General features: G+C 55.7%; 1 protein-coding gene across 1 annotated transcript in view; it reads right to left on the minus strand.

The window, feature by feature from the left end:
- Positions 1 to 23,814, minus strand: part of FBN3 (fibrillin 3) — a 239,039-nt gene that overhangs the window by 85,472 nt on the left and 129,753 nt on the right. The window contains exons 14-22 of the mRNA XM_030540813.1: positions 22,325 to 22,447; positions 20,091 to 20,366; positions 18,059 to 18,112; positions 13,690 to 13,815; positions 12,861 to 12,986; positions 3,791 to 3,910; positions 2,762 to 2,899; positions 2,630 to 2,680; positions 1,763 to 1,888 (exon numbers count right to left, since the gene is read on the minus strand). Of these exons, the coding sequence (XP_030396673.1) occupies positions 1,763 to 1,888; positions 2,630 to 2,680; positions 2,762 to 2,899; positions 3,791 to 3,910; positions 12,861 to 12,986; positions 13,690 to 13,815; positions 18,059 to 18,112; positions 20,091 to 20,366; positions 22,325 to 22,447 (1,140 nt within the window). The remainder of the gene's footprint in view (positions 1 to 1,762; positions 1,889 to 2,629; positions 2,681 to 2,761; positions 2,900 to 3,790; positions 3,911 to 12,860; positions 12,987 to 13,689; positions 13,816 to 18,058; positions 18,113 to 20,090; positions 20,367 to 22,324; positions 22,448 to 23,814) is intronic.

Below are 23,814 nucleotides of genomic sequence, written 5' to 3' on the forward strand. Positions count from 1 at the left end.
GGGTCCTGCTCAGCCCTGCTCAGCTGGCAGACCACGGTGAGGTCGATCAGGGTGCCTGGACAGCCATGGCTATCCTACTCTTAGAGCACCGAATGCGAGTGACTCCAGGTCATTCTCTTCTTTACGTTTCGTCTCCTGGAGATTCAGTCCTGCCTGGAATATCATGCGAGCTGGAGGCTTCTGCCTCAGGCTGCTCTCCCAGCCAGCAGAACTGTGCGGTTGCACCTACCCCAGCCTGCCCCTTGCTCCCATGGCTCATGAAGCTGGGACAGTAGTAAGGAGCAGTTCAACTTGTGGAATGACAAATCCAGAACGAAGGATTGCACGCTATGGGCCACATTAAGGTTATTTCAGAGTCCGAGGTAGAATTTAGTCTCTATAAAAGGCTTCATGAAAATTTTCCCACACCCCTAACAAAAATGTTAATTTATCTGAGCAGCTGAAAGGGTAAGGAATCTGGGATTATAACTTAGAGAGAGCTTCCATATTATTTAACTCATAATTGATATAATTCAAAGTAAAATTTCACAGCGCGGTCTGTTCTAAGACTAAAAATGCAGGAGGGGAGTCAGAAAAGGACCAGTGACCAGTTTCCAACCAGGGACGCTTCATGTGTTAGGTGAAGGTGATAACCACTACACTACGGGCTTCTCTTTTTTTGCCACAGACTTTGCTGAATGCACAGGAATGTTTTCTCTATCTACAGAAGCTACCTAATGCAATGTCTATATCTATGGCCTGCCTGCTCACAAAGCGGTCATGCCCCTCTCCCCCACCCAAGGCTGAGGCAGCGTGAAGTGCATGTGACACAGCGACCTGGGGATGGCTAGCAAGACATAAAACTTTTGCTGTTAAGCAAACACAGCAATTCTTTCCTGGCCTCTGCCACTGAATGCCTCCATGCATTACGCTGTGCCCTAACAGTGCGGGAGGACGGCATGAGCTCAGAAAACATGTCATCGAGAGTGCGTTTTTTTAGCCTTCTAATCTGCAATAACCTCAGGGTCGGTGATAATAGGGGGAGCATAGAAACATTCGGGGGAGACTGCATAGTCACCTGTGCTGCTGAGTTTGCCATCCTGGCCAAACAGGAAATGAAATTCAAAAGTTCCCAGGGCTTTTCCTGTGTACCTGGCTAGTGTATCGGAGTTCAAAGTGCTGACCAGAGCAGTCACAATGGAGCACTCTGGGATAGCTCCTGGAGGCCAATACCATCGAATTGCATCCACACTACCCCAAATTCGACTCGGTGATGTCGATTTCAGCGCTAATCCCCTCGCCGGTGAGGAGTGCAGAAATCGATTTTAAGAGCCCTTTAAGTCAACAAAAATGGCCTTGTCGTGTGGACAGGTGCAGGGTTAAATCGATCTAACGCTGCTAAATTTGACCTAAACTCGTAGTGTAGACCAGGGATCTGACTCTATGATCTCCAACACTGCACTCACCTGGCCCCCCTGTGCTCACCTGCCGTCCCTGCACTCACCTGGCCCTCCCTCATCTGAGCTTGCTGAGCAGCTGGAGACATTTGCTAGAGAACCACACCACTTCCCATGTGCTGCCGGGCTGGTAGATGCTCAAGTCAGCATCTGACCTTTCTGTGCATCCCATCCCCTTCCCTGTGCAGGGTGAACAGCAAGGGCCCAGCCCTGTGGAGGGAAGGGGCCAGAAGCAATGGGCGACTGTGTGAGAGCAATGTCCAGCTCCCCCAGCACCTCCTTGGCACAGGAGGGGCTGAGGCCTCTGCAGCAGCGGCTGTCCTCACCCACACATGTCCTGCCAGTCCCATCAAGGGTCAGTCCTTCAAGACACTCGCAGCGGAAGGAGCCGGCCGTGTTCATACAGCGCCCGTTGGGGCAGACGCTGGGGAAGACTTCACACTCATTCACATCTGCAGGATGGAGACAAAGGAAGGCGTTGGGTTGGCAGACAGCACCTGGCAGCAGCAGCCAGGCCCAGGGATTAACGGGGGACAAGCCTGCGTTGGGGAAGCCATGGGAAGAGCCACCATGGTGAACAGCGCAGGGTGGTGAACTTAGCAACCCAATGTCCAGCCCAGACAGATCACAGCCCGGGTTAGTGCCCGCCTCGCTAGGGAGCCAAGGGTACCTCAGCTCCAGCACTGGGCACTATACAGAGGAGCTGTTCCTGGCTCTGCCCCACAGATAAACCCCAGTCTGTTTCCCTGCAGGCCACAAGCAGGAAGCAGCAGCAGCAACCCAGTGCAACCCCTGCCAGAGTCCATCCCCACTGGGCAGCGGGATGCCAGGGGAACGGATAAGCATGCAGGAGGGTGAGTCACACATGCATCCTCAGTGATCACTGAGCTCTCCAAGGGGGAGCCCGGGACCCTGCTCACATGCACTTGGGCATGGTGTGAAAGGCTCCCAGGTCACCACACCGGGACTGGGTCTATCCAGTCTATGGAATCCACATCCCCCACTTCCACAAGGTGCCCTCACTGCCAGGACTGTGATACTCAGTGCAGGGGCCAGAAAAGGGGCAGGGAGGTGGCAGGAGGGAGGGAGGGAGAGGATGGCCTGTGTTGGCTCCTGCCAGGCCTTGGGTGTATGGAAACAACGAATGCAACGTGACCTCAGCCGCAGCCTCCCTCCGATAGACTCAGCATTACCTTCACATGTGACCCCCTTCATCCTGGCAAACCCTCGGGGGCAGGTGGTATCTGCAAGAGAGCAAAAGGGCGTCATCAAAGGAAGGGTCAGTCCTTGCAGGGGAGGTGCCCGCTCCCCGGAGCCAGCCTTACCGATCTCACAGCGCTCGCAGGGGCTGCCCCAGGCTGCTCCCAGTGTGGCACAGCACTCCGACTTCAGTGTGGCCCCGTTAATGTTCACCTCACAACGCCCGTCCTGGATGTTCAGCCAGCATGTTCCCTTCATGCTGTCTGTGGAGACAAACGCAGAGAGTGAAGACCCCGCTCGCTGGCTGGAGCCTGGTCACAGCTGGAGACTGCAGTGGAAAGGAGCTGGAAGACAGGGTCCCTGCTGGGAAAGCCGCCTGGGCTTGGAACCCACATAATGAGCGCTGTCCTCCAGGCCCGCTATCTCTCACACGTGCACATGCACATGGCAGTAGGGCCAGGGAGACAGGAGACAGCGTGGCTTTGTCCTGTTGTGCTGGGCTCTCTGTCACCACTGTGCGCTGATTGCTGGCAATGCAGACTGGCTACTGGCAGCTGTGCTGGGGCTGCCACCTTTCCCCTTTCTGTCCCTGTCCTGCATGCAGACACAGGAGCCAGCCCTGCATGATGTTCACAGGTGGGACAGTGGCAGCTTTGCCTGAGGAAGGAGTGCAGGGCAGCCCAAAGAGTTTGGTGCAGAGCCATGTAAACAAAGCTCATGTCCAAACGAGCATGGACGCTAATTTAGCAAAATGACCAACTCAGAGAAAGGGACGCAGTTAAACCTGTGTGTGAGCACCAGCCTGCCAGTGCCAGCTCCTCTCTGCCCAGGGAGTGGTGGCTCTGGGACCCTGCTGCCGGGAACCTCACACCAGCTAACTCCTGCTGCAGCACCCGGAGGGCTTTTCTGCAGCAGGGCAGTGGCTGGGACACTGCTGGCTCCTGGCATGCTTTTGGGCCTTCCCGGCTGCACAGAAAAGATACAGCTCCTGGCAAATCTGGAAATCTGGTGTGACAACGACAGATCAGTCATGCCTGTCGAGGGGAGGGGCTGAGATTGTCTCCCATGCCCGGCTCTGTTGCAGATGGACACTAAGTGGGGCCACTGGCGCCAGCAGTGCCTCCCCGTCACTGGCTCTGTCAGGAGCCCCTTACCCACACAGATGGTGCCACTGGGGTCCAGTTTGCTGCCTGGGGAGCACTCGCAGACAAAGGAGCCGGCATTGTTCCTGCAGACCCCGTTCACACAGGGGTTGGACGTGCACTCGTTGATATCTGAGACAGGAGAGTGACTGTTACCAGAACAGCATGCCCAGAACCCGAGACCCAGCGCTGCCAGGGCTCCCAGCAGCCCCAGCCTGCGGAGTTTGGAGCCAGCCACAGGCTGGATGGCCAGCCTTGCCTCTCCAGTGGGATGAGCCGTAATCCTGTGGTGAGCCCCTCGGCAGGGCTGGCTCCAGGGTTTTCTCGACCCGAGCGGAGGAAAAAAAAAACAAAAAACCTGCGATCGCGATCGGCAGCAGCTCCACCGCGCCGCTTTCTTCTTCGGTGGCAATTCAGTGGCAGGTCCTTCCCTCCGAGAGGGACTGAGGGACCCGCCACTGAATTGCCGCCGAAGAGCCCAATGTGCTGCCCCTTCTTCTTGGCTGCCCAAAGCACCTGCTTGCTGAGCTGGTGCCTGGAGCCGGCCCTGCCCCTCGGCTCAGACCCAGTCCTGGAGCCAGATCCGCAGGTAACAAGAGACTGGTGCTCCCCAACCCATCTGTGCCCCTGGCAGGGCAGTGGAGAGGGGAGGGTTGCAGCAGTCATGGGATTGTCAAAAGCCTTTGCCAAAGCCCTGCAAGGCTGCTGGAGGAGCTAAGCAGCCTTGGTGAGAAATGGATATAAACTGGACACTAGGAAGTTTAGACTTGAAATTAGACGAAGGTTTCTAACCATTAGAGGAGTAGCAAAGAGTCCTGTGGCACCTTATAGACTAACAGACATTAGAGGAGTGAAGTTCTGGAACAGCCTTCAAAGGGGAGTAGTGGGGGCAAAAGACATATCTGGTTTTAAGACTAAGCTTGATAAGTTTATGGAGGGGATGGTATGATCAGATAGCCTAATTTTGGCAATAAATTTGGCAATTGATCTTTGATTATCAGCAGGTAAGTATGCCCAATGGTCTGTGATGGGATGTTAGATGGGATGGGATCTGAGTTACTATAGAGAATTCTTTCCTGGGTGCTGGCTGATGAGTCTTGCCCACATGCTCAGGGTTTAACTGATTGCCATATTTGGGGTCGGGAAGGAATTTTCCTCCAGGGCAGAAAGGCAGAGGCCCTGGAGGTTTTTCGCCTTCCTCTGCAGCATGGGGCATGGGTCACTTGCTGGAGGATTCTCTGCAGCTTGAGGTCTTCAAACCACAATCTGAGGACTTCAATAACTCAGACATAGGTTAGGGGTTTGTTATAGAAGTGGATGGGTAGGGTTCTGTGGCCTGCATTGTGCAGGAGGTCAGACTAGATGATCATAATGATCCCTTCTGACCTTAAAGTCTATGAGTCTATGAGAAGGACACAGGGGAAGAACAGGACACAGAGGGGCAATAACTACTCATTAGCCAGTGAGGACCCCCAGGCTTTGTGCGAGGCCCTGTGCTGTTAGGATGTTTAGTGAAAAAAATTGGTGGGTGCTCAGCACCTACCTGCAGCTCCCCGTGGCCCCGCTCCGTCCCCCTGCTCCAGCTTACCTCTGCCTTCGCCTCCTCCGCAAGTGCACCGCCGCGTCCTGCTTCTCCCCGCTCCCTCCCAGCGCTTGTGCCACGAAAAGACGGTTACTCACCTTTGTAACTGTTGTTCTTTGAGATGTGTTGCTCACATCCATTCCAATTAGGTGTGTGCGCGCCACGTGCACGTTCGTTGGAAGATTTTTACCCTAGCAACACTCGGTGGGTCGGCTGGGTCGCCCCCTGGAGTGGAGCCGTTATGGTGCCGGATATATACACCTGCCGACCCAACGGCCCTTCAGTTCCTTCTTGCCGGCTACTCTGACAGAGGGGAAGGAGGGTGAGTTTTGAATGGATATGAACAACACATCTCGAAGAACAACAGTTACAAAGGTGAGTAACTGTCTTTTCTTCTTCGACTGCTTGCTCATATCGATTCCAATTAGGTGACTCCCAAGCCTTACCTAGGCGGTGGGGTTGGAGTGGGATGTCGCGGAATGTAAGACTGCTGAGCCAAACGCCGCATCATCCCTGGACTGTTGCACCAATGCGTAATGTGGTGCAAAGGTGTGAATCGATGACCAGGTAGCTGCATGACATATCTCCTGGATGGGTACATGGGCCAGGAAGGCGGCAGATGAAGCTTAAGCCCGAGTAAAGTGGGTGGTGAGGTGGCTAGTTCTAACGTGGGCCAAGTCATAGCAGGTACAGATACAGGACGTCACCTAAGATGAAATTCGCTGCAAGGAGACCGGTAGGCCCTTCATTCTATCTGCCACTGCTATGAAGAGCTGGGGCGTCCTTCTAAATAGCTTTGTTCTTCCAGTATAAAAGGCAAGAGCCCTACGGATGTCTAAGGAGCGCAGTTGCTGTTCGCGACGCGATGAGTGGGGCTTCAGGAAGAAGACTGGAAGAAAGATTTCTTGATTGACATGAAAAGCCGACACCACCTTAGGGAGGAAGGCGGGGTGTGGTCGCAGTTGTACCTTGTCCTTATGAAACACCGTGTAGGGTGGGTCCGCTGTGAGGGCCCGAAGCTCAGATACTCGCCTCGCCGATATAATGGCGACAAGGAAGGCTGTCTTCCAGAAGAGGTACAGCAGCGAGCAGGTGGCTAGTGGCTCGAAGGGAGCACCCATAAGCTTGGCTAGAACGAGATTGAGGTCCCAGGTCGGGGCAGGACGTCGAACCTGCGGGTACAAACATTCCAAGCCCTTGAGGAACCTTGAAATTATAGGGTGAGAAAAAACTGAGCGTCTGTTCTCCCCTGGGTGGAAGGCCGAGATGGCCACCAGATGCACTTTTATGGATGAAACTGCTAGGTCATGTTGTTTCAAGGACCAGAGGTAGTCCAAGATCGTAGGGACTGTTATCTGCGTGGGGACAGCGTTACGTTGAGCGCACCAGCAGGAGAAATGCTTCCACTTGGCCAGGTATGTCAACCTAGTAGAAGGCTTCCTACTGCCTACGAGCACCTGTTGCACCGAGGCAGAGCAGCGCAACTCGGACTGGCTTAACCATGCAGAAACCATGGTGTGAGGTGAAGAGACTGTAGGTCTGGATGGCGAAGTCTGCCGTAGTCCTGAGTTATGAGATCCGGCCAAAGTGGTAGGGGAATTGGGTCAGTTACCAATAGGTCGATCAACATGGTGTACCAGTGCTGCCTTGGCCACGCTGGGGCAATCATGATCAGGCGGGCCCTGTCTCTGCGGAGCTTGAGTAGGACCCTGTGGACCAGTGGGAATGGTGGAAAGGCATAGAGCAGATGGTTCATCCACAATATCAGGAATGCGTCTGAGAGGGAACCTGGGGAGCGATCTTGGAAGAAGCAGACCATGTGGCATTTCCGATTCTCGCGAGAGGTGAAGAGGCCTATGCGGGAAAACCCCCACTTCTGGAAAACAGAATGGATGATGTCCGGACGAATTGACCACTCATGGATTAGGAAGGATCTGCTGAGGCGATCTGCCAGGGTGTTCTGAACTCCTGGGAGAAAGGACACTACCAGGTCGATTGAGTGGGCTATGCAAAACTCCCAGAGCCGAATGGCTTCCTGACAAAGAGGGGAGGATTGAGCTCTGCCTTGCCTGTTTATATAAAACATGGCTGTTGTGTTGTCTGTAAACACTGATGCACAACGGCCTTGGAGTTGATGAGAAAACACCTGGCACGCTAGGCGAACCACTCGCAGCTCCCGCACGTTGATGTGTAAGGTTAGCTCTTGAGCTGACCAAAGGCCTTGTGTATGGAAACCCTCTAGGTGGGTACCCCAACCCAGAGATGACGTGTCCGTGGTTAGGGCCATCGAAGGTTGCGGTGGGTGGAATGGCATTCCTGCACAGACCGAGGAGGGGTTCAGCCACCAGGTCAGCGATGCTAAAATGTTGGAGGGAAGTGTGACTATCGTGTCCAAGCTGTCTGGGCCCGGTTGGTACATTGAGGCGAGCCAGGTTTGAAGTGGACGGAGGAGTCTGGCGTGTTTGCTCATGAAGGTGCAGGCGGCCATGTGGCTTAGGAGACTGAGACAAGTGTGAATCGATGTTGTCAGGAAGGTTTGAAGGCCTTGAACAACTGTTGCCATTGCCTGGAAATGAGGATGTGGCAAGCAAGCTCTGGCAAGATTGGAGTCCAGAATTGCCCCGATGAAGTCTATTCTCTGCATGGGTACCAGATTCAACTTCTCGATGTTGATCATCAGCCTAGTCTCGTGAAGAGATCTTTGACGATGCAGAGGTGACTGCTCACCTGTGAGTCGGAGGCCCCTCGAATGAGCCAGTCATCAAGATATGGGTAGATGTGCACCCGACGACGGCAAAGAGAGTCGGCGACTACCACCATGTATTTTGTGAATACTCGCGGGGCCGTAGAAAGGCCGAATGGAAGGACTGTGAATTGAAAATGTTGACGGTTGACCACGAAATGGAGGTATCGTCTGTGTGGTGGGTAAATTGTGATGTGGAAATACGTGTCCTTCATATCGAGGGCGGCATACCAGTCTCCAGGATCCAAGGACGGGATGATGGTCCCCAGGGATACCATGCGGAACTTCAACTTTATCATGAACTCGTTGAGTCCTCGCAGGTCTAGGATCGGTCTTAGACCTCCCTTCGCCTTGGGGATTAGGAAGTAGTGGGAATAAAACCCCTTGCCCCTCAGGTCTTTTGGTACCTCCTCTATAGCTCCAATGGATAGGAGTGTCTGAACCTCCCGTAAGAGGAATTGCTCGTGAGAGGGGTCCCTGAGGAGGGATGAGGAGGAGGGGTGGGAAGGAGGGGGTGAAACAAACTGAAGGTGGTATCCCAACTCCACCATGCGCAGGACCCAACGATCCAATGTTAGCTGGGACCACGCAGGGAGGAAATGGGAGAGGCGGTTGTAAAAAGGTGGGGAAGGATCCGGGAAAACAACTGGTGCACCATCCTCGGGTGTCCCATCAAAAGTTCTGTTTGGGCCCCACAGATGGTTTAGGGGGGCCCTGATTTTGACCGCCTTGGGGTCCAGATTGCCTTCTACGATTCCCCCTGCCACGCCTTCTGGTGAAGTCCTGTCATGGCCTAGGAGGGGGGTAAGTGCGGTGAGGCTGGGGGCGGAAGGGCCGGAGCTGGGTTACTGGGGTGTGCATCCCCAACGAGCACATAATTATTCTATTGTCCTTTAGACTTTGCAGCCTAGGGTCGGTCTTTTCTGAGAATAGCTCCTGGCCTTCAAAGGGCAAATCCTGTAAAGTCTGCTGTACTCCAGGTGGAAGGCCTGACACCTGGAGCCAGAAGATGTGTCTCATCGCCACTCCGGAAGCCAGAGTTCTGGCAGCAGAGTCCGCTGCATCCAGAGAAGCTTGGAGGGAGGTTCTTGCTACCTTTTTCCCCTCTTCCAACAGGGCCACAAATTCTTGGTGGGACTCTTGGAGGACAATCTCCGTGAACTTCCCTAGGGATGTCCATGTATTATAGTTGTATCTGCTTAGGAGAGCTTGCTGGTTTGCCACCATAAGCTGGAGGCCCCCAGCCGAAAATATTTTGCGGCCTAGCAAGTCCATGCGCCTTGCCTCTTTGGACTTGGGAGCAGGAGCTTGCTGGCCATGACGTTCCCGCTCGTTGGCCAATTGCACTACTAGGGAGCAAGGAGGAGGGTGCACGTACAGATACTCGTAGCCCTTGGAGGGCACCATGTACTTTTGCTCTACTCTCCTGGCAGTGGGGGAAATAGAGGCTGGGGATTGCCAGATGGTATCAGCGTTCACCTGTATAGTATGAATGAAGGGCAGGGCCACTCTTGTAGGGGTGTCTGCTGACAAGATGTCCATGACTGGGTCCTCTATTTCAGGGATGTCCTCTACCTACAGATTCATATTCTGCACCACCCGCCTCAAAAGGTCTTCATGGGCCCTTAAGTCAATTGGGGGAGGGCCAGAGGAGGATGTCCCTGCCACCACCTCATCTGGTGAGGAGGAAGAGGAGAGGCCAGGGACAAGAGGGTCCTGTGGGGGCTCCTGTTCTTGAGGGGCGACATCAGGCTCAAGTGGGGGTTTCTGCCGGTGGTACCGAAGCCTCATCCGTACCCTGGGGGTGGGGGGCGGCTTACAGTTGCCTCTGGCACCCGGTGTTCCAATGGAGCCGACCGTGGTGCAGCACCTTGGGCTTGGTGGTATGCCCAAGGTGTCCAGAAGAACCACTGATGGGCCCCTTGCTCGTGGCCATGGCTCTCTGGAAACGTGTGGCTGGGCACATCCGAGTCGCGGTCCTGTGCGTAGGAAACACTACCAGCATGAGACGACCCCGAGATGTGTCTCGATGGCCAAGGCAGTGCTGAGGGGCCCTGAGAAGGAGCCCTGTCTCTGGCTGGTCGTTCCCAGGATGGCACCAGGGATCTGTACCGGGAGCTGTAATGGTACCATGAGCGAGACCGGAACCTATGACCGTATCGGGGCTGGGAGGTTGACCAGGATCTCGATCCCTTTCGCCTGGAATGGCTGCAAGGCGAGCAGTAACATGAACAGTGCTGGAAGCCGGATCAGTACCGAGTGTACCGGGCAGGCGAGCGAGAGGCTGAGTGGTCCTGCGAGTGCAACCGGTACCGCGATGGAGAGCAGCACCGGGACTTGGATCGGTGGTGGGACTGAGATTGTTGGTGGGATCGAGACCTTGAACAATGCCTCTCGGCGGCTCCCACAGAGGACGGCCACAGCAAGGCAGGCTTGCCAATGGATTGGATGACCAGCATCGGCGGTGCCGGGGGTTGAGGCAGCGCGGTCTCCGTCATCGTGATCAACTCCTGTGCCGTGGAGAAGGTCTCTGGCGTGGATGGGAGAGCGAGCTCGACCCCGGCGTGAGCTGGGAAGCTTTCGGGAACTGGACTCAACAGCCCTTGCAGGACCGGAATCGACAGTGCCGCATTCTGCGGTGCCGTAGCAGATGTCGGTGCCGGGTGATCTGTCTTAGACATGTGCTCCTTCTGTGGTGCGGATGACACCGAAGCCGCTGGAGCCTTGAGTTGCTTCTCAGGCCGCGGGGACAGGGAGCAGTGCCGAGCCAATGTCGGTGCCGGGGAGAGTCAGTGCCGGGACTGCCTCACGGCACCGGAGCGGTCTGGAGCCGAAGGAGCACTCCTTACAGAAGCAGATTGTTCAGCGCTCGGTACCAATGGTGCTGGGCTAAGTGCCGCCTCCATGAGGAGCTGTTTCAGACGAAAGTCCCACTCCTTCTTCGTCCTTGGCTTAAAGGCTTTACAGATGCGGCACTTGTTAGGAAGATGGGATTCCCCAAGGCACTTGAGGCAGGAGTTGTGGGGATCCCCTGTTGGCATCGGCCTTTGGGAGGCCGAGCACGGTTTGAATCCTGGTGACCTTGGCATGGGCCCCGGTACCGGGGGGGGCGGGGGAAGGGGCTAATACCCGGTCTCCCTTCAACTATATACACTAACTATATATATATACAAACTACTAAGACTAACTATAACTGTAAAAACTTGAACCATATACACAACTAACAGTAAAGAACTACGAGTGAGCTAGGGAAGTGGAGATCAGTGAAGCCGTGCTCCACAGTTCCAATGACCGCCATGGGCGGTAAGAAGGAACTGAAGGGCTGTTGGGTCGGCAGATGTATATATCCGGCTCCATAACGGCACCACTCCAAGGGGAGACCCAGCTGACCCACCAAGTGTTGCTAGGGTAAAAATCTTCCCACGAACGTGCATGTGGCATGCACACACCTAATTGGAATTGATATGAGCAAGCACTCAAAGAAGAAACAGCTGATTCGTGAGGCAGCGAGGGAGGGGGAGGAGGGGAAACTCGCTGGGGGAAGAGGCAGGGCCGGGGCGGGGATTTGGGGAAGGGATCCAATAGGGGCAGGGAGGGGGCAGAGTTAGGGTGGGGACTTTGGGAATGGGGTTGGAATGGGGGCGGGGCCAGGGCCAGGAATGGGGTGGAGTTGGGGTGGGGCTAGGGGAAGGGGGGAATGGGCATCCACTTGCACTGGAGAAAGTTGGTGCCTATGGCCAGCAGAGGGATTCACTGCGGAGTGACAGCTCAGTGTGTGCTGCCCACATTGTTCCTGGCCAGTGCAAAGCCGCACAAAGCAGTGCCAGGATGAGAGCGGCAGCAGAACGGGCCCACAGCCACCCACATGCCACAGCACCCAGAGCTTCATTCCAGCAGAGCTGCTACTTCAGCTTGCAAGAAACGTCACTGAACTTCACCAGAAAATCGGAGTTGTGCCGAGCCCCAGTTTGTAAAGCAGGGTGGGGAATGGGAGCAGGTTGCAGCTTTGACATGGGGCCTGTGACGAACTGGGAAAGTTCTTAATGTTTTCTCTGAATACTGTGTTGGTACCTCAGTGTCCCCATGGCAGTTCTTAAGTATCTGGCAAAGCCAAGGGTCAGTGCACCTAAATGCCTGACACTCTGTCTCCTAGCAACTGATGGCCTGGGCCCCTCCTCTGCAAAGGTGCCAACTGAAGGTGTTGGAGACAAAGGGGATCAGGTGACCTCCTGGCCCGGGAAAGGGGCTGAGCAGAGAGGAGGGGCTGGGGGGGTTGTTAGTCTGGAGCTGGCTGGGGTCAAGGGTGGAGGGCAGACCTGAGGGTCTGGCTCACTGCCCCCCAGAATGGACCCAGCCGAGGGGTCCGGTTCGCTGTATCTACAAGCTCTGTTTTAGACCCTGTTCCTGTCATCGAATAAACCTCTGTTTTACTGGCTGGCTGAGAGTCACGTCTGACTGCGAAGTTGGGGTGCAGAACCCGGTGGCTTCCCCAGGACCCCGCTGGGGTGGACTCGCTGTGGGAAGCGCACGGAGGGGCAGAGGATGCTGAATGCTCCAAGGAGAGACCCAGGAGGTGAAGCTGTGTGAGCTTCTTGCCCTGAACAAGTCTGCTCCAAGGGAAAGGAGGCTCCCCAAAGTCCTGACTGGCTTGATGGGGAGCAGTTCCAGAGCATCGCCCGGTGACTCCGTGACAGGGCCGTCCCTGGGAGCACAGGCAGCCGTGCTCCGGCTCAGCTAGTGGGGCCCAAGGCTCTTACCTTCACAGGTGTCTGTCTCCGTCCTGAAGACAAAGCCCTTGGGGCAGGTGCACGTGTAGCTGCCGGGCGTGTTACGGCACAGGCCATTGTCACAGAGCAAACGATTGACGGTGCACTCGTCAACATCTGTGGGCAGAGACAGGCAGGGCTAATGTGCAACAATGCCCAGGCCTCCCCAGCAGCAAGGGCTGGAAAGAGCTCCCAGGCATCAGCCTGCTAGCGGGGGCCTGGCAGCCTGAGGGGCTCCACCATGAGCCTGAAAAGAGACAGGAAAAGCTGCCCTGTTTGCTTCCCCGAGAGCCAGATAGAGAGACCTGGCAGCAGGATGGGGCAGAGCTGCAGGGCAGCAGTCAGCAATTCCTCCCCTCGACCAAGGGACGCCCCAAGGCTGAGTGTGGCTAGCGGGAGCTCAGTTTCCTTTGCAGTCACTGCCCCAGGCCCTGGCTTGCCTGGGCTCCCCCACTAGTGCCCACCACAGTTCAATGCTTTACATCCCTGCCTTGATAGGATGTTAGAGCACCAAGCATTTGGGGACTGTAGTAAGTGGCAAACATACTGCTCTGCAGCTGCATTCACCTGGGCTGTACCCAGTGCCAGAGAATCAGCCCTAGAGAAGAACTCTGCATTCTGGGGCTTCAGCTCCTGCCCTAACCCTCAGCCCCACTGCCTGGGCTCAGTGCCACTGAGTGCCCAGCCTCCCGGCCTGTCATTTGTGGCCTGCGACTGGCCTGCACAGCTCTCCCCAACCAGCCACGTGCCTGGCTCTGAGCACAGCCTGGGCCCCCGGCCAGAGGCTACCCACAGTGCCTGCTGCCCAGCCAGAACTCACCAACGCAGTTCTTGCCCGTGGGATCTGACTCATAGCCCAGGTTGCAGATGCAGCGGTAGCTCCCGCGCAGGTTCTCGCACATGCCGTTGGGGCAGATGTCCGGGTTGAGGGCGCACTCATTGATATCTGCGCAGGGGAAGGAGCCACACAAAACGATGGAGCAGGAACAGCTGTCGACTCCCACATGTCCTCCAGCTTCCAACGCTGCCTCCCCTGCTGCTCGCAGGCCCCTTGTAACCATCCTTGTGCTGGTACTCCCTCGCCACCCCTCCAGCCATGGTCAATGTGGGGAGTGCAGCACGGCTCTGCTCCCCAGCCCTGCCCCCACAAGAGTCTCCAGGGTTCAGAGCTGCAAGGGCTTCTACCCAGTGCTCAGCATGTGATGGACTCTTAATTCCTGCCCTGCAGACACCTTCCCTGTGGCACGGAAACGCTGCCACCTCCATGGGAGTGAGTCTGTGCAGAGTACACGCTGTGGGCATAGGGCTAGTGGGGGCCATGAAGTGCAATTCCTCCTGCCTGGGGAACACTAGGCTGATGGACACCCCCCCAGGGGAATGCCCCGTGCCCTGCACTGTGTCAATGTAAACTCTGTCCACATCCGTCCGCTGTCCTATCAGCGCAGGTGTGGAGCTGTTGCAGGAAACACCCTCCCACTGGCCTGGGGTCTCTCCATCAACCATGTGGAGTTCCAAGCCCAGCAGGCAGCAGGCATGTGATTCACAGGCAGCAGTGCTGGGCATGAGACCAGAGAGCTGCCTTAGGGAATGGGAGACCCAGCCCAATGCACTGAGCCAGTGCAGTCAGCAGGCCCAGCTGAGTGCCAGCCATCACCGCCTGCCATTGGCACTCCACACACCCCCTCGCTGCCCCCCAAGGCAGCACTGCCTGCTGGGGCTGGTGGCTGGTGAGGAGGGAGGAGAAGCCACTGGGTTGGCAGGGTGCCATCCAGGTGTCTTGGAGAGCAGTCTAGGGGCAGCTGGGCTAGAGGCGGGCTCTCCTGCCAAATCCTTAGCCAGATGGGCAAGGAATGGTCCCCAGGCAGCACCCACATGCCCACTGTGCTCTCCCTGCTGAACTCGCCCACCCGGCTGGCTACGTGCTGAGCTCACAGCACCCGCAGCTGCCAGGCAGGAAGGGGCCAGGCCAAAGTCAATGTCCTTTTCCTATTGTCGCTATAATGAGCTGTCTGAGTGGCAGCCCCTGTGCTCTGGCAGGTGTGGGGGGACCCCCACCCCAAAACTGACTCCCCTACTGCAGTGTGACAGAGTTCTTGGGCCACACTGGTAGTGACTCAGTGCCCAGTGGCATATCTGACCCTAGCTCCTGGCTAACGGGCACCTGACCTGCAACTCGGGACAGTGCTGCACCAAGACACAGTGCCCTTAAAGAAGCAGAGGCCTCCAGAGTTTTGCCTTTGGCTCCTTCCCACTTGGAAAGGCCAGAGCTGTTTGGCAGCGTTGCTCTCTTCCTGCGGAACTGACCACTGCCCAGCGCTGGCAGCACGCTGCCTGCCGCCTGACCTGCCAGCTGTCTACTCCAAAGCAGCCCCTTGGCAGCATGCTCCCATCGGCTCTGCTCTCTCCGGGAGACTGCAAGCACTGCACTTCCATGCGCCGGGAGCTGGCCAGAGCACGGCCAGGACAGGGGAGAGGATGCGCTCAGACACACTGTGAATTCATATCAAAGCAGGGCACAAAGCCACACTCTGCATGCAGCCTGCCCCAGGGTGCCAAGAACCAGCCGCATAGTTCAGTACACAGCACAGGGCCTGGAGCTGACTGGGGACGTTTGCCTAACATTAAGTTGCTGGCTTTTAAGGCAGAATCAGAGGCATGCAGAGACATATCCACTCTCACTTCCTCGACACATGCACAGGCACAGACACACTCACACAAACGCTCACTCTCACATCCACACTCACACGCGCACCCACATGAAAAACAAACTCATGCTCACTCACACAGACACACGAGCACACGCCTCTTCCCACACAGGCTCATGCACACCCATGTAGTAACCCTGGCCCTGGCATTAGCACCTGCTGGAGCTATCCTGGGGCAAGAGACAGGCAGTGAGAGGGCCACGCAAACTGGGAGACGGCTCAGGATCTGCCCAAAGGGGCCAGTTGGAAGAAGCTGCTAGAGATGAAGCAGAGAAGGAGAAGAATCTAGAGCCACTGGAGAACTGGAGCTGGGGTAGGAGGGGAGGGGGGAAAATAGAAGAAGAATAGGAGAATAAAGACAGGGGACTGGGAAGTGAGAAGGAGGAAAGAAGGGAAAGAGGATGGTTTTCAAGTCAGGAGAAGCAGAAGAAAATCGCTGTGAGTATGTGAGCAGACACAGTTAGAGGAGGAGAGTAAAGGGAAATAAAATCCACATTCACGCCAGACAGAGAGTCTCAAGGGAAACAACTGAAAGGAAATCTAACTGGTGAAAAAGGGAATTGATGAAAAAGCTGTTTTAGAGGAAAATGGACCCTGGAAACAGTAAATGAGATGCCTACCTATAAAGGACCTACAGTACAGGATCAGCTGGTTGAACCGCTAGTGAAGGAATACAGTTCAAAGGTGCCTAATGGACAAGGGAGGCCCCAGTTGGTGAAGAAACCTGCCTGTGGATAAACTCAGTGAAAAGAGGTACAACCACAGGAACAGCGAACTGAAGGAGCACTTCAGGCCAAAGGGAAGCAAAGAACAGGCCAGCCAGAGTGGAGCTGGACTTAGAGCCAAGGAGAGGAAAAGTCGGTTCTTCTCTGAAATGACACAGTAGATCGTTTACTAATCTCTTATGTTCACGTTAATCACAATGCACTGCACAGAGTCAGGAAGAGTAGCAAACGTTCACGTGCTGATAACCTTCAATTCTGAAGCACTTTGAGGAGAGGAAGGTGATCAGGAACAGTTAGCATGGGTTCACCAAGGGCAAGTCATGCTTGACTAACCTAATTGCCTTCTATGAGGAGATAACTGGCTCTGTGGATGAGGGGAAAGCAGTGGACGTGTTATTCCTTGACCTTAGCAAACCTTTTGCCGGCAAGTTAAAGAAGAATGGGCTCGATAAATGGACTATAAGATGGATAGAAAGCTGGCTAGATTGTCGGGCTCAACAGGTAGCGATCAATGGTTCCATGTCTAGCTGGCAGCCGGTATCAAGTGAAGTGCCCCAAGGGTCGGTCTTGGGGGCAGTTTTGTTCAATATCTTCATTAATGATCTCAGCGAGTTTGCAGATGACACTAAACTGGGAGGAGTGGTAGATATGCTGGAGGGTAGGGATAGGATACAGAGGGACCTAGACCAATTAGACGAAGTTCAACAAGGACAAGTGCAGAGTCCTGCACTTAGGATGGAAGAATCCCATGCACTGCTACAGACTAGGAAACGAGTGGCTACACAGCAGTTCTACAGAATAGGACCTAGGGGTTATGGTGGACGAGAAGCTGGATATGAGTCAACAGTGTGCCGTTGTTGCCAAGAAGACTAACGGCACTTTGGGCTGTATAAGTAGGGGCATTGCCAGCAGATCGAGGGATGTGATCATTCCCCTCTATTCGACATTGATGAGGCCTCATCTGGAGTACTATGTCCAGTTTTGGGCCCCACAACTACAAGAAGGATGTGGAAAAATTGGAAAGAGTCCAGCGGAGAGCAACAAAAATGATTAGGAGGCTGGAGCACATGATTTATGAGGAGAGGTTGAGGGAACTGGGATTGTTTAGTCTGCAGAAGAGAAGAATGAGGGGGGATTTGATAGCTGCTTTCAACTACCTGAAAGTGGGTTCCAAAGAGGATGGATCTAGCCTGTTCTCAGTGATACTGGATGACAGAACAAGGAGCAATGGTCTCAAGTTGCAGTGGGGAAGGTTTAGGTTGGATATTAGGAAAAACTTTTTCACTAGGAGCATGGTGAAGCACTGGAATGGGTGGTGGAATCTCCTTACTTAGAGGTTTTTAAGGTCAGGCTTGACAAAGCCCTGGCTAGGATGATTTAGTTGGGGTTGGTCCTGCTTTGAGCCAGGGGCTGGACTAGATGACCTCCCAAGGTTCCTTCCAAGCCTGATATTCTATGATTCTATGATTCTACAAGTAATTACTATACGTAGTAGGTACTTGGTAACGTTCTACATTATTTATGCTCTTGATACAATCTTTGGGTTTTCCCTTACAAAGTTCTAAACATTTAAAATGATCCCTTTGCCCCTGCCTCTCCTCACATACATACTTACTCAACCCATACACATGACCACACACATGTAAATGCACATACGCTCAGTTATAAGCAACTGAAAGCAGGGGCTTACAATGAGAAGTGTTAGGCAACCTTAATTATGGGTAACTGCCTATAAGACAGTGCTTGGGGAAGCCCTTACCTCTGCCATCAGCTGTTATTCCAATACCACTGCTGCAGAGTGCCTGGAATTCGGCTGTGGAGAGAAGTGTGACAGTTAGATTCATTAGCTCGTCTTTACAGCATAAACAAAATGAGATCATTCACAACAGAACAGAACCGTTTTAATGATTAATATTAACTGTAGCACCGCCTCATGAGGGGGAGGGATAGCTCAGTGGTTTGAGCATTGGCTTGCTAAACCCAGGGTTAAGAGTTCAGTCCTTGAGGGTGTCATTTGGGGAGCTGGGGTAAAAATCTGGGGATTGGTTCTCCTTTGAGCAGGGGGTTAGACTAGATGAGGTCCCTTCCAACCCTAATATTCTGTGAGCATACAGAACACTGGCTGTCTGTAATAATGGATTACACATTTTAAAAATACTCTTTAATATTGTATTTACATTTCAATGCAATGACAGAAGGGTCCCCATCACCAGTTCAGCATTGCAGGACCATCTGCAGAACTGCATTCCATACAAGAACCTAACCTATTGCACTACACAATATCAACCAAGCACGTGTTCAATGAATTAAGAACTAGTTGACTGACAGATCTCCAAAAGTAGCTGTCAGTGGCAATTTCATTGTGAAATGGGGCTGTTTCCAGTGGGGCTTTGCAGGGATCGGTACTAAGCCTGATGCTATTCAACATTTTCATCAAGGATCTGGAAGTAAATATAAACTCCCTGCTGATAATATTTGCGGATGCCACAATAGTGCGGATGGTAAATAATGATGAAAACATGGCTGTCCTTCTGAGCTATCTGGATCACGTGGTAAGCTGAGCCCATTCAATGAAATGTATTTGAACACAGCCAAGTGCAAGGTCAGACATCTAGGAACAAGGAATGCAGGTCACACCCACAGAATGAGAGACTGTCCTGGAAAGCAGGGACTCTGAACAGAAGTTAGGGACTAGAGTGGACAAGCAGCTCAACATGAGCTCCCAGTGTGATGCTGTGGCAAAAACGGCTGATGTGATCCCTGGATGTATAAAGAGGGGAGTGGCGAGTAGGGGCAGGGAGGCGATATTGCCTCTGTATATAGCGTTGGTGAGACAATACTGGACACTGCGTCCAGTTCTGGATTCCACATTTCTACAAGGATGTTGCAAAATTGGAGAAGGTTCAGAAAAGCGCCACAAAAATGATTTGAGGGCTGGAGAGAATGCCTGACAGTGCCTGATCTGTTTAGCTGATCAAAAAGAAGATTGAGAGGTCACTCGATTACGGTATCTAAGTACCATCCCAGGAAGATTCCTCCACTGGTGAGGCTAACAGTCCTGTGGCAAGTACAGCAACTGCCACCACATAATGGGACACCGGCTACTCACAGGCATTTTAGCTTCTTTCTATAGGATTTGGCAGCTGGAAACAGAGGGGCCAGCACCATATGGGCAGCTGGCCAGCCATGGATCAGCAGCCATAGATGCCAACTCTGTGGGCTAGAGCACCCATAGAAAAAAATAGTGGGTGCTCAGCAGGAGGGCTGGAACCGTTTGTATAGTGGGGGGCGGGCTGAGAGCCTTTGAACCAAACTCTAAACCCTGTATGTGATGGAAACAGCTTCAAGCCAGGGAGCGCATCAGCAACCCCAGCACCCCTAGTCCCAGCACCTATGGTGCTCAGCACCCACTAGCCACAGGTTGGGAAGGGGCTGGGCGAGGTTGGAGAGCACTGAGCAGTGGGTGGGTGGGGTCTTGTGGGGGGTGGAGCAGCAGTGGGAAGAGGTGGGGCAAAGATGGGGCCTCGGGAGAGGGAGTGGTGTGGGAGCAGGGCTTCAGGGCAGAGCACCCTGGATGGAAAGTAAAACCAAGCGCCTGTATCAGCAGTATGGGCTCCAGAGATCGCCACTTGGGAAGCACTGGTGTAACTAGCCCATGATGCAGAGCATGCGTGGCCATTCCTTGACACTTGTGATGCTCGTGCAGGCTGGGCTGGTACAACCCAGAGGGATCCTGCAGCTCTGAGCACTTTGCCCTTGGATTTCCACAAACACACAGACATGGGGCTCACCCGAGTTTTTGGCTGGGCAGGGCTGGCAGGGCTCTCCGAAGGCATGGTCGGGGTTAGCACAGCAGCATTCAGACTTGGTGACTGCTCCTGGAAAGGGACGGGCACAGGTGCCCTTCTTAATGCCTCCGTAGCAGGTGCTGCGCATGTGGGTGTCCACGCACACCCGCCCATCCACGCCAATAGCCAGGCCGCCCAGGCACTCGCAGCGAAAGGAGCCCTCCGTGTTAATGCACCAGCCGTTCATGCAGATGCCCGGGGTCTCGCACTCGTCAATGTCTGAGAAGGAAGCACACAGTGGCCATTACCTACTGACTGGGGGGAAGAGGTTCAGTCCCCAATAGGGAGACTCTCAGGGGCTCCGTAGCTCGAGGAAGGGCCCCCAGCATGCATGGCTGCAGCACTCAGTGTAGTTTGCCCTTGGCTCACCCTGGCTGGCCAGGGCTAGCAGGGCGCCCAGCGCCCTGGCCTTCTCCAACTGCTCAGCGTGGGGCTCCTTCACTTCACCAGTTTCTGTGTGAAACCGGAGTGTCGCCTTCACCCCTCGCACCCTCCAGCCCTCTGAGAGCAGGCCTGTCCCCCTACTCCTCCCCGCACCCTCCAGCCCTCTGAGAGCAGGCCTGTCCCCCCAACCCTCCCCGCACCCTCCAGCCCTCTGAGAGCAGGCCTGTCCCCCTACTCCTCCCCGCACCCTCCAGCCCTCTGAGAGCAGGCCTGTCCCCCCACCCCTCCCCGGACCCTCCAGCCCTCTGATAGCAGGCCTGTCCCCCCACCCCTCCCCGGACCCTCCAGCCCTCTGAGAGCAGGCCTGTCCCCCTACTCCTCCCTGCACCCTCCAGCCCTCTGAGAGCAGGCCAGGCCCGCTCCCACCTCCACCCACCACTGTCCAGTCCTCTGAGAGCAGGCCTGTCCCCCTACTCCTCCCCGCACCCTCCAGCCCTCTGAGAGCAGGCCTGCCCACCCCACCCCATCCCCCACACACCCTCCAGCCCTCTGAGAGCAGGCCTGCCCCCCTCCTGCACCCTCCAGCCCTTTGAGAGCAGGCCTGTCCCCCCACCCCTCCCCGCACCCTCCAGCCCTTTGAGAGCAGGCCTGTCCCCCTCCTGCACCTTCCAGCCCTCTGAGAGCAGGCCAGGCCTGCTCCCTCCCCCCCCACCCCCACCCCCACCCACCATTGTCCAGCCCTCTGAGAGCAGGCCTGCCCCCCCATCCCCTATGCACCCTCCAGCCCTCTGAGAGCAGGCCTGCCCCCCCCCATCCCTGATGCACCCTCCAGCCCTCTGATAGCAGGCCTGCCCTCCATCTCCTACGCACCCTCCAGCCCTCTGAGAGCAGGCCTGGCCCCCCACCCCTCCGCACCCTCCAGCCCTCTGAGAGCAGGCCTGTCCCCCCACCCCTCCCTGCATCCTCCAGCCCTTTGAGAGCAGGCCTGTCCACCCCACCCCATCCCCCGCGCACCCTCCAGCCCTCTGAGAGCAGGCCTGTCCCCCCCACTCCTCCCCGCACCCTCCTCCTGCACCTTCCAGCCCTCTGAGAGCAGGCCAGGCCCGCTCCCTCCCCCCCCACCATTGTCCAGCCCTCTGAGAGCAGGCCTGCCCCTCTCCCACACCCTCCAGCCCTGAGAGCAGGCCTGCCCCCCACCCCTCCCCGCACCCTCCAGCCCTTTGAGAGCAGGCCTGTCCCCCTCCTGCACCTTCCAGCCCTCTGAGAGCAGGCCTGCCCCCACCCCCGGCACCCTCCAGCCCTCTGAGAGCAGGCCTGTCCCCCACTAGCTCCCTCCAGCCCTCTGAGAGCAGGCCAGGCCCGCTCCCACCTCCACCCACCACTGTCCAGCCCTCTGAGAGCAGGCCTGCCCCCCCCATCCCTGATGCACCCTCCAGCCCTCTGAGTGCAGGCCTGGCCCCCCCATCCCCTCCGCACCCTCCAGCCCTCTGAGTGCAGGCCTGCCCCCCCCCATCCCCGATGCACCCTCCAGCCCTCTGAGTGCAGGCCAGGCCTGCTCCCACCCCCACCCGCCACTGTCCAGCCCTCTGAAAGCAGGCCCGCTCCCTCTCCGCAAGCAGACTGGCACTCCTGGCTCTGCTGCTTAGCCTGGTGGGAGGGCAGAAAATTCAGTCAGTACTACAGTTATATGGAGCCAGGGTCTTGATCCTCCACTCCCCATGCCCACGCCCATTGTACAGACACCCGGCACACACCAGGACCGGGGGAGGGACCGACCACTGCAGTCTACGCACCGACGCAGTAGCGCCCATTGGGAGCCAGCACAAAGCCGGGTTTACAGATGCATTTGAAGCTGCCGTCTTCATTGATACACATCCCATTGAGGCACATGTTGGTTGTGGCACATTCATCATGATCTGGGGGACGACAAGAAACATGAGCAGAGCCTGCGAGGTGCAGCAGGGCTTCTGGGCTCGGCTCCTTCTGTTCCCTGCCTTGCCCTGTGTGAGCGTCAATCTGCATTCACACCCACACTACCGACCGGTTCAGAGCAGCCCTGAGCCTCCCCAGGCTGCTCAGGAGAAGGCAGGATAGTGAGAACGTCTGCCAGTGTGGTGCCAGGCAGACACAATCACTTCACAATGTGTGCTGACATCTCCTGGCTCTCTGAGCTGTGCCCCCCACAGGGACCTCTGAAAGCAGAGCGCTCAGGGTCGGGGCTCTCCACATACCAACAGCGAGAGAAAGCCCCCCGAATCCGAATGCAGAGCCAGGCGCTGCCTCTCTGAACTGCATCTGCAGGGGTGGGGGCGGAGGGGCCATGCCATGGAGGGAGGATTTGTGCAGCCACTGTACAGATGCTGGGGGTGGGGCAGCAAGAGCCCCAGTGGCTTTGTGCAGTGACAGAACAACGCAGTGCATGCTGAGCCAGCAGCACCCAAGGGACAGCGCCGCTGGCTGAGCCAGCAGCAGCCAAGGGAGAGGAGCCACCCACTGAGCCCACTACACCTTATACAAAGGACTGTTCATATGCAATCCACAGGAAGGTTTGGTTCTGTGCTAACAACTAAATGAAAGCGGGTGCTGGGACAGAGCAGAAACCCTCTGAACATTCATCACCATAGTAGATCATCACAGTGGTCCAGGCACTGACCCTCCCAAATGCCTGGGGAAGCAGGTTAGTGCTATTCTCCCCAGCAGGGGCAGGTACTGAGGCCCACAGAAGCCGAGCAACTGGCATGAGATCACACAGTGTGTCTGGGGGCAAGAAGGGACTAGAACCCATGACTCCTACAGCCTATGGCAGAGCCCTACCCATTGGGCTGCCCTTCTTCTTAAGGACAGGAATGGGAGCTTTGAAGGCACAGGGTGGACTTTTCTGAAGCATGTGACCCCCCCCCATTCTGAAGGGACCCTGCGGAAAAAGCATGGTTTCGCTGGCTCCCCTCAACAAGTGGGGCCTGAGTCCGGCAGCAAATGGAGTACTGCAGGAAATTAGGAAAGGAAGGTTCCCCCCCGCTTTCCTCAGGCACAGAATCATCCCCCCGTCCCTTGCCAGGCATGGCGTTTATTCTGCTCCTTCTTTAACTGCCGCGGTGCAGGAGACAGATGGGTCTTTTGGCCCTTGGAGAGGCCGGGGGCACTTGGGGAAGGCAGGATAAGAAGGTGAGTTGGATATTTCTACCACAACAACCCACAACGAAATCGTTAGCAATGCTGATATTTAACTGATCCTTGTTGGGCCTCAGCGCTAACACCCCTAAGATGAAAATCCAGCTATCAC

Source organism: Gopherus evgoodei, chromosome 22 (genome assembly GCF_007399415.2).
Source record: "Gopherus evgoodei ecotype Sinaloan lineage chromosome 22, rGopEvg1_v1.p, whole genome shotgun sequence".
NCBI lineage: Eukaryota > Metazoa > Chordata > Testudines > Testudinidae > Gopherus > Gopherus evgoodei.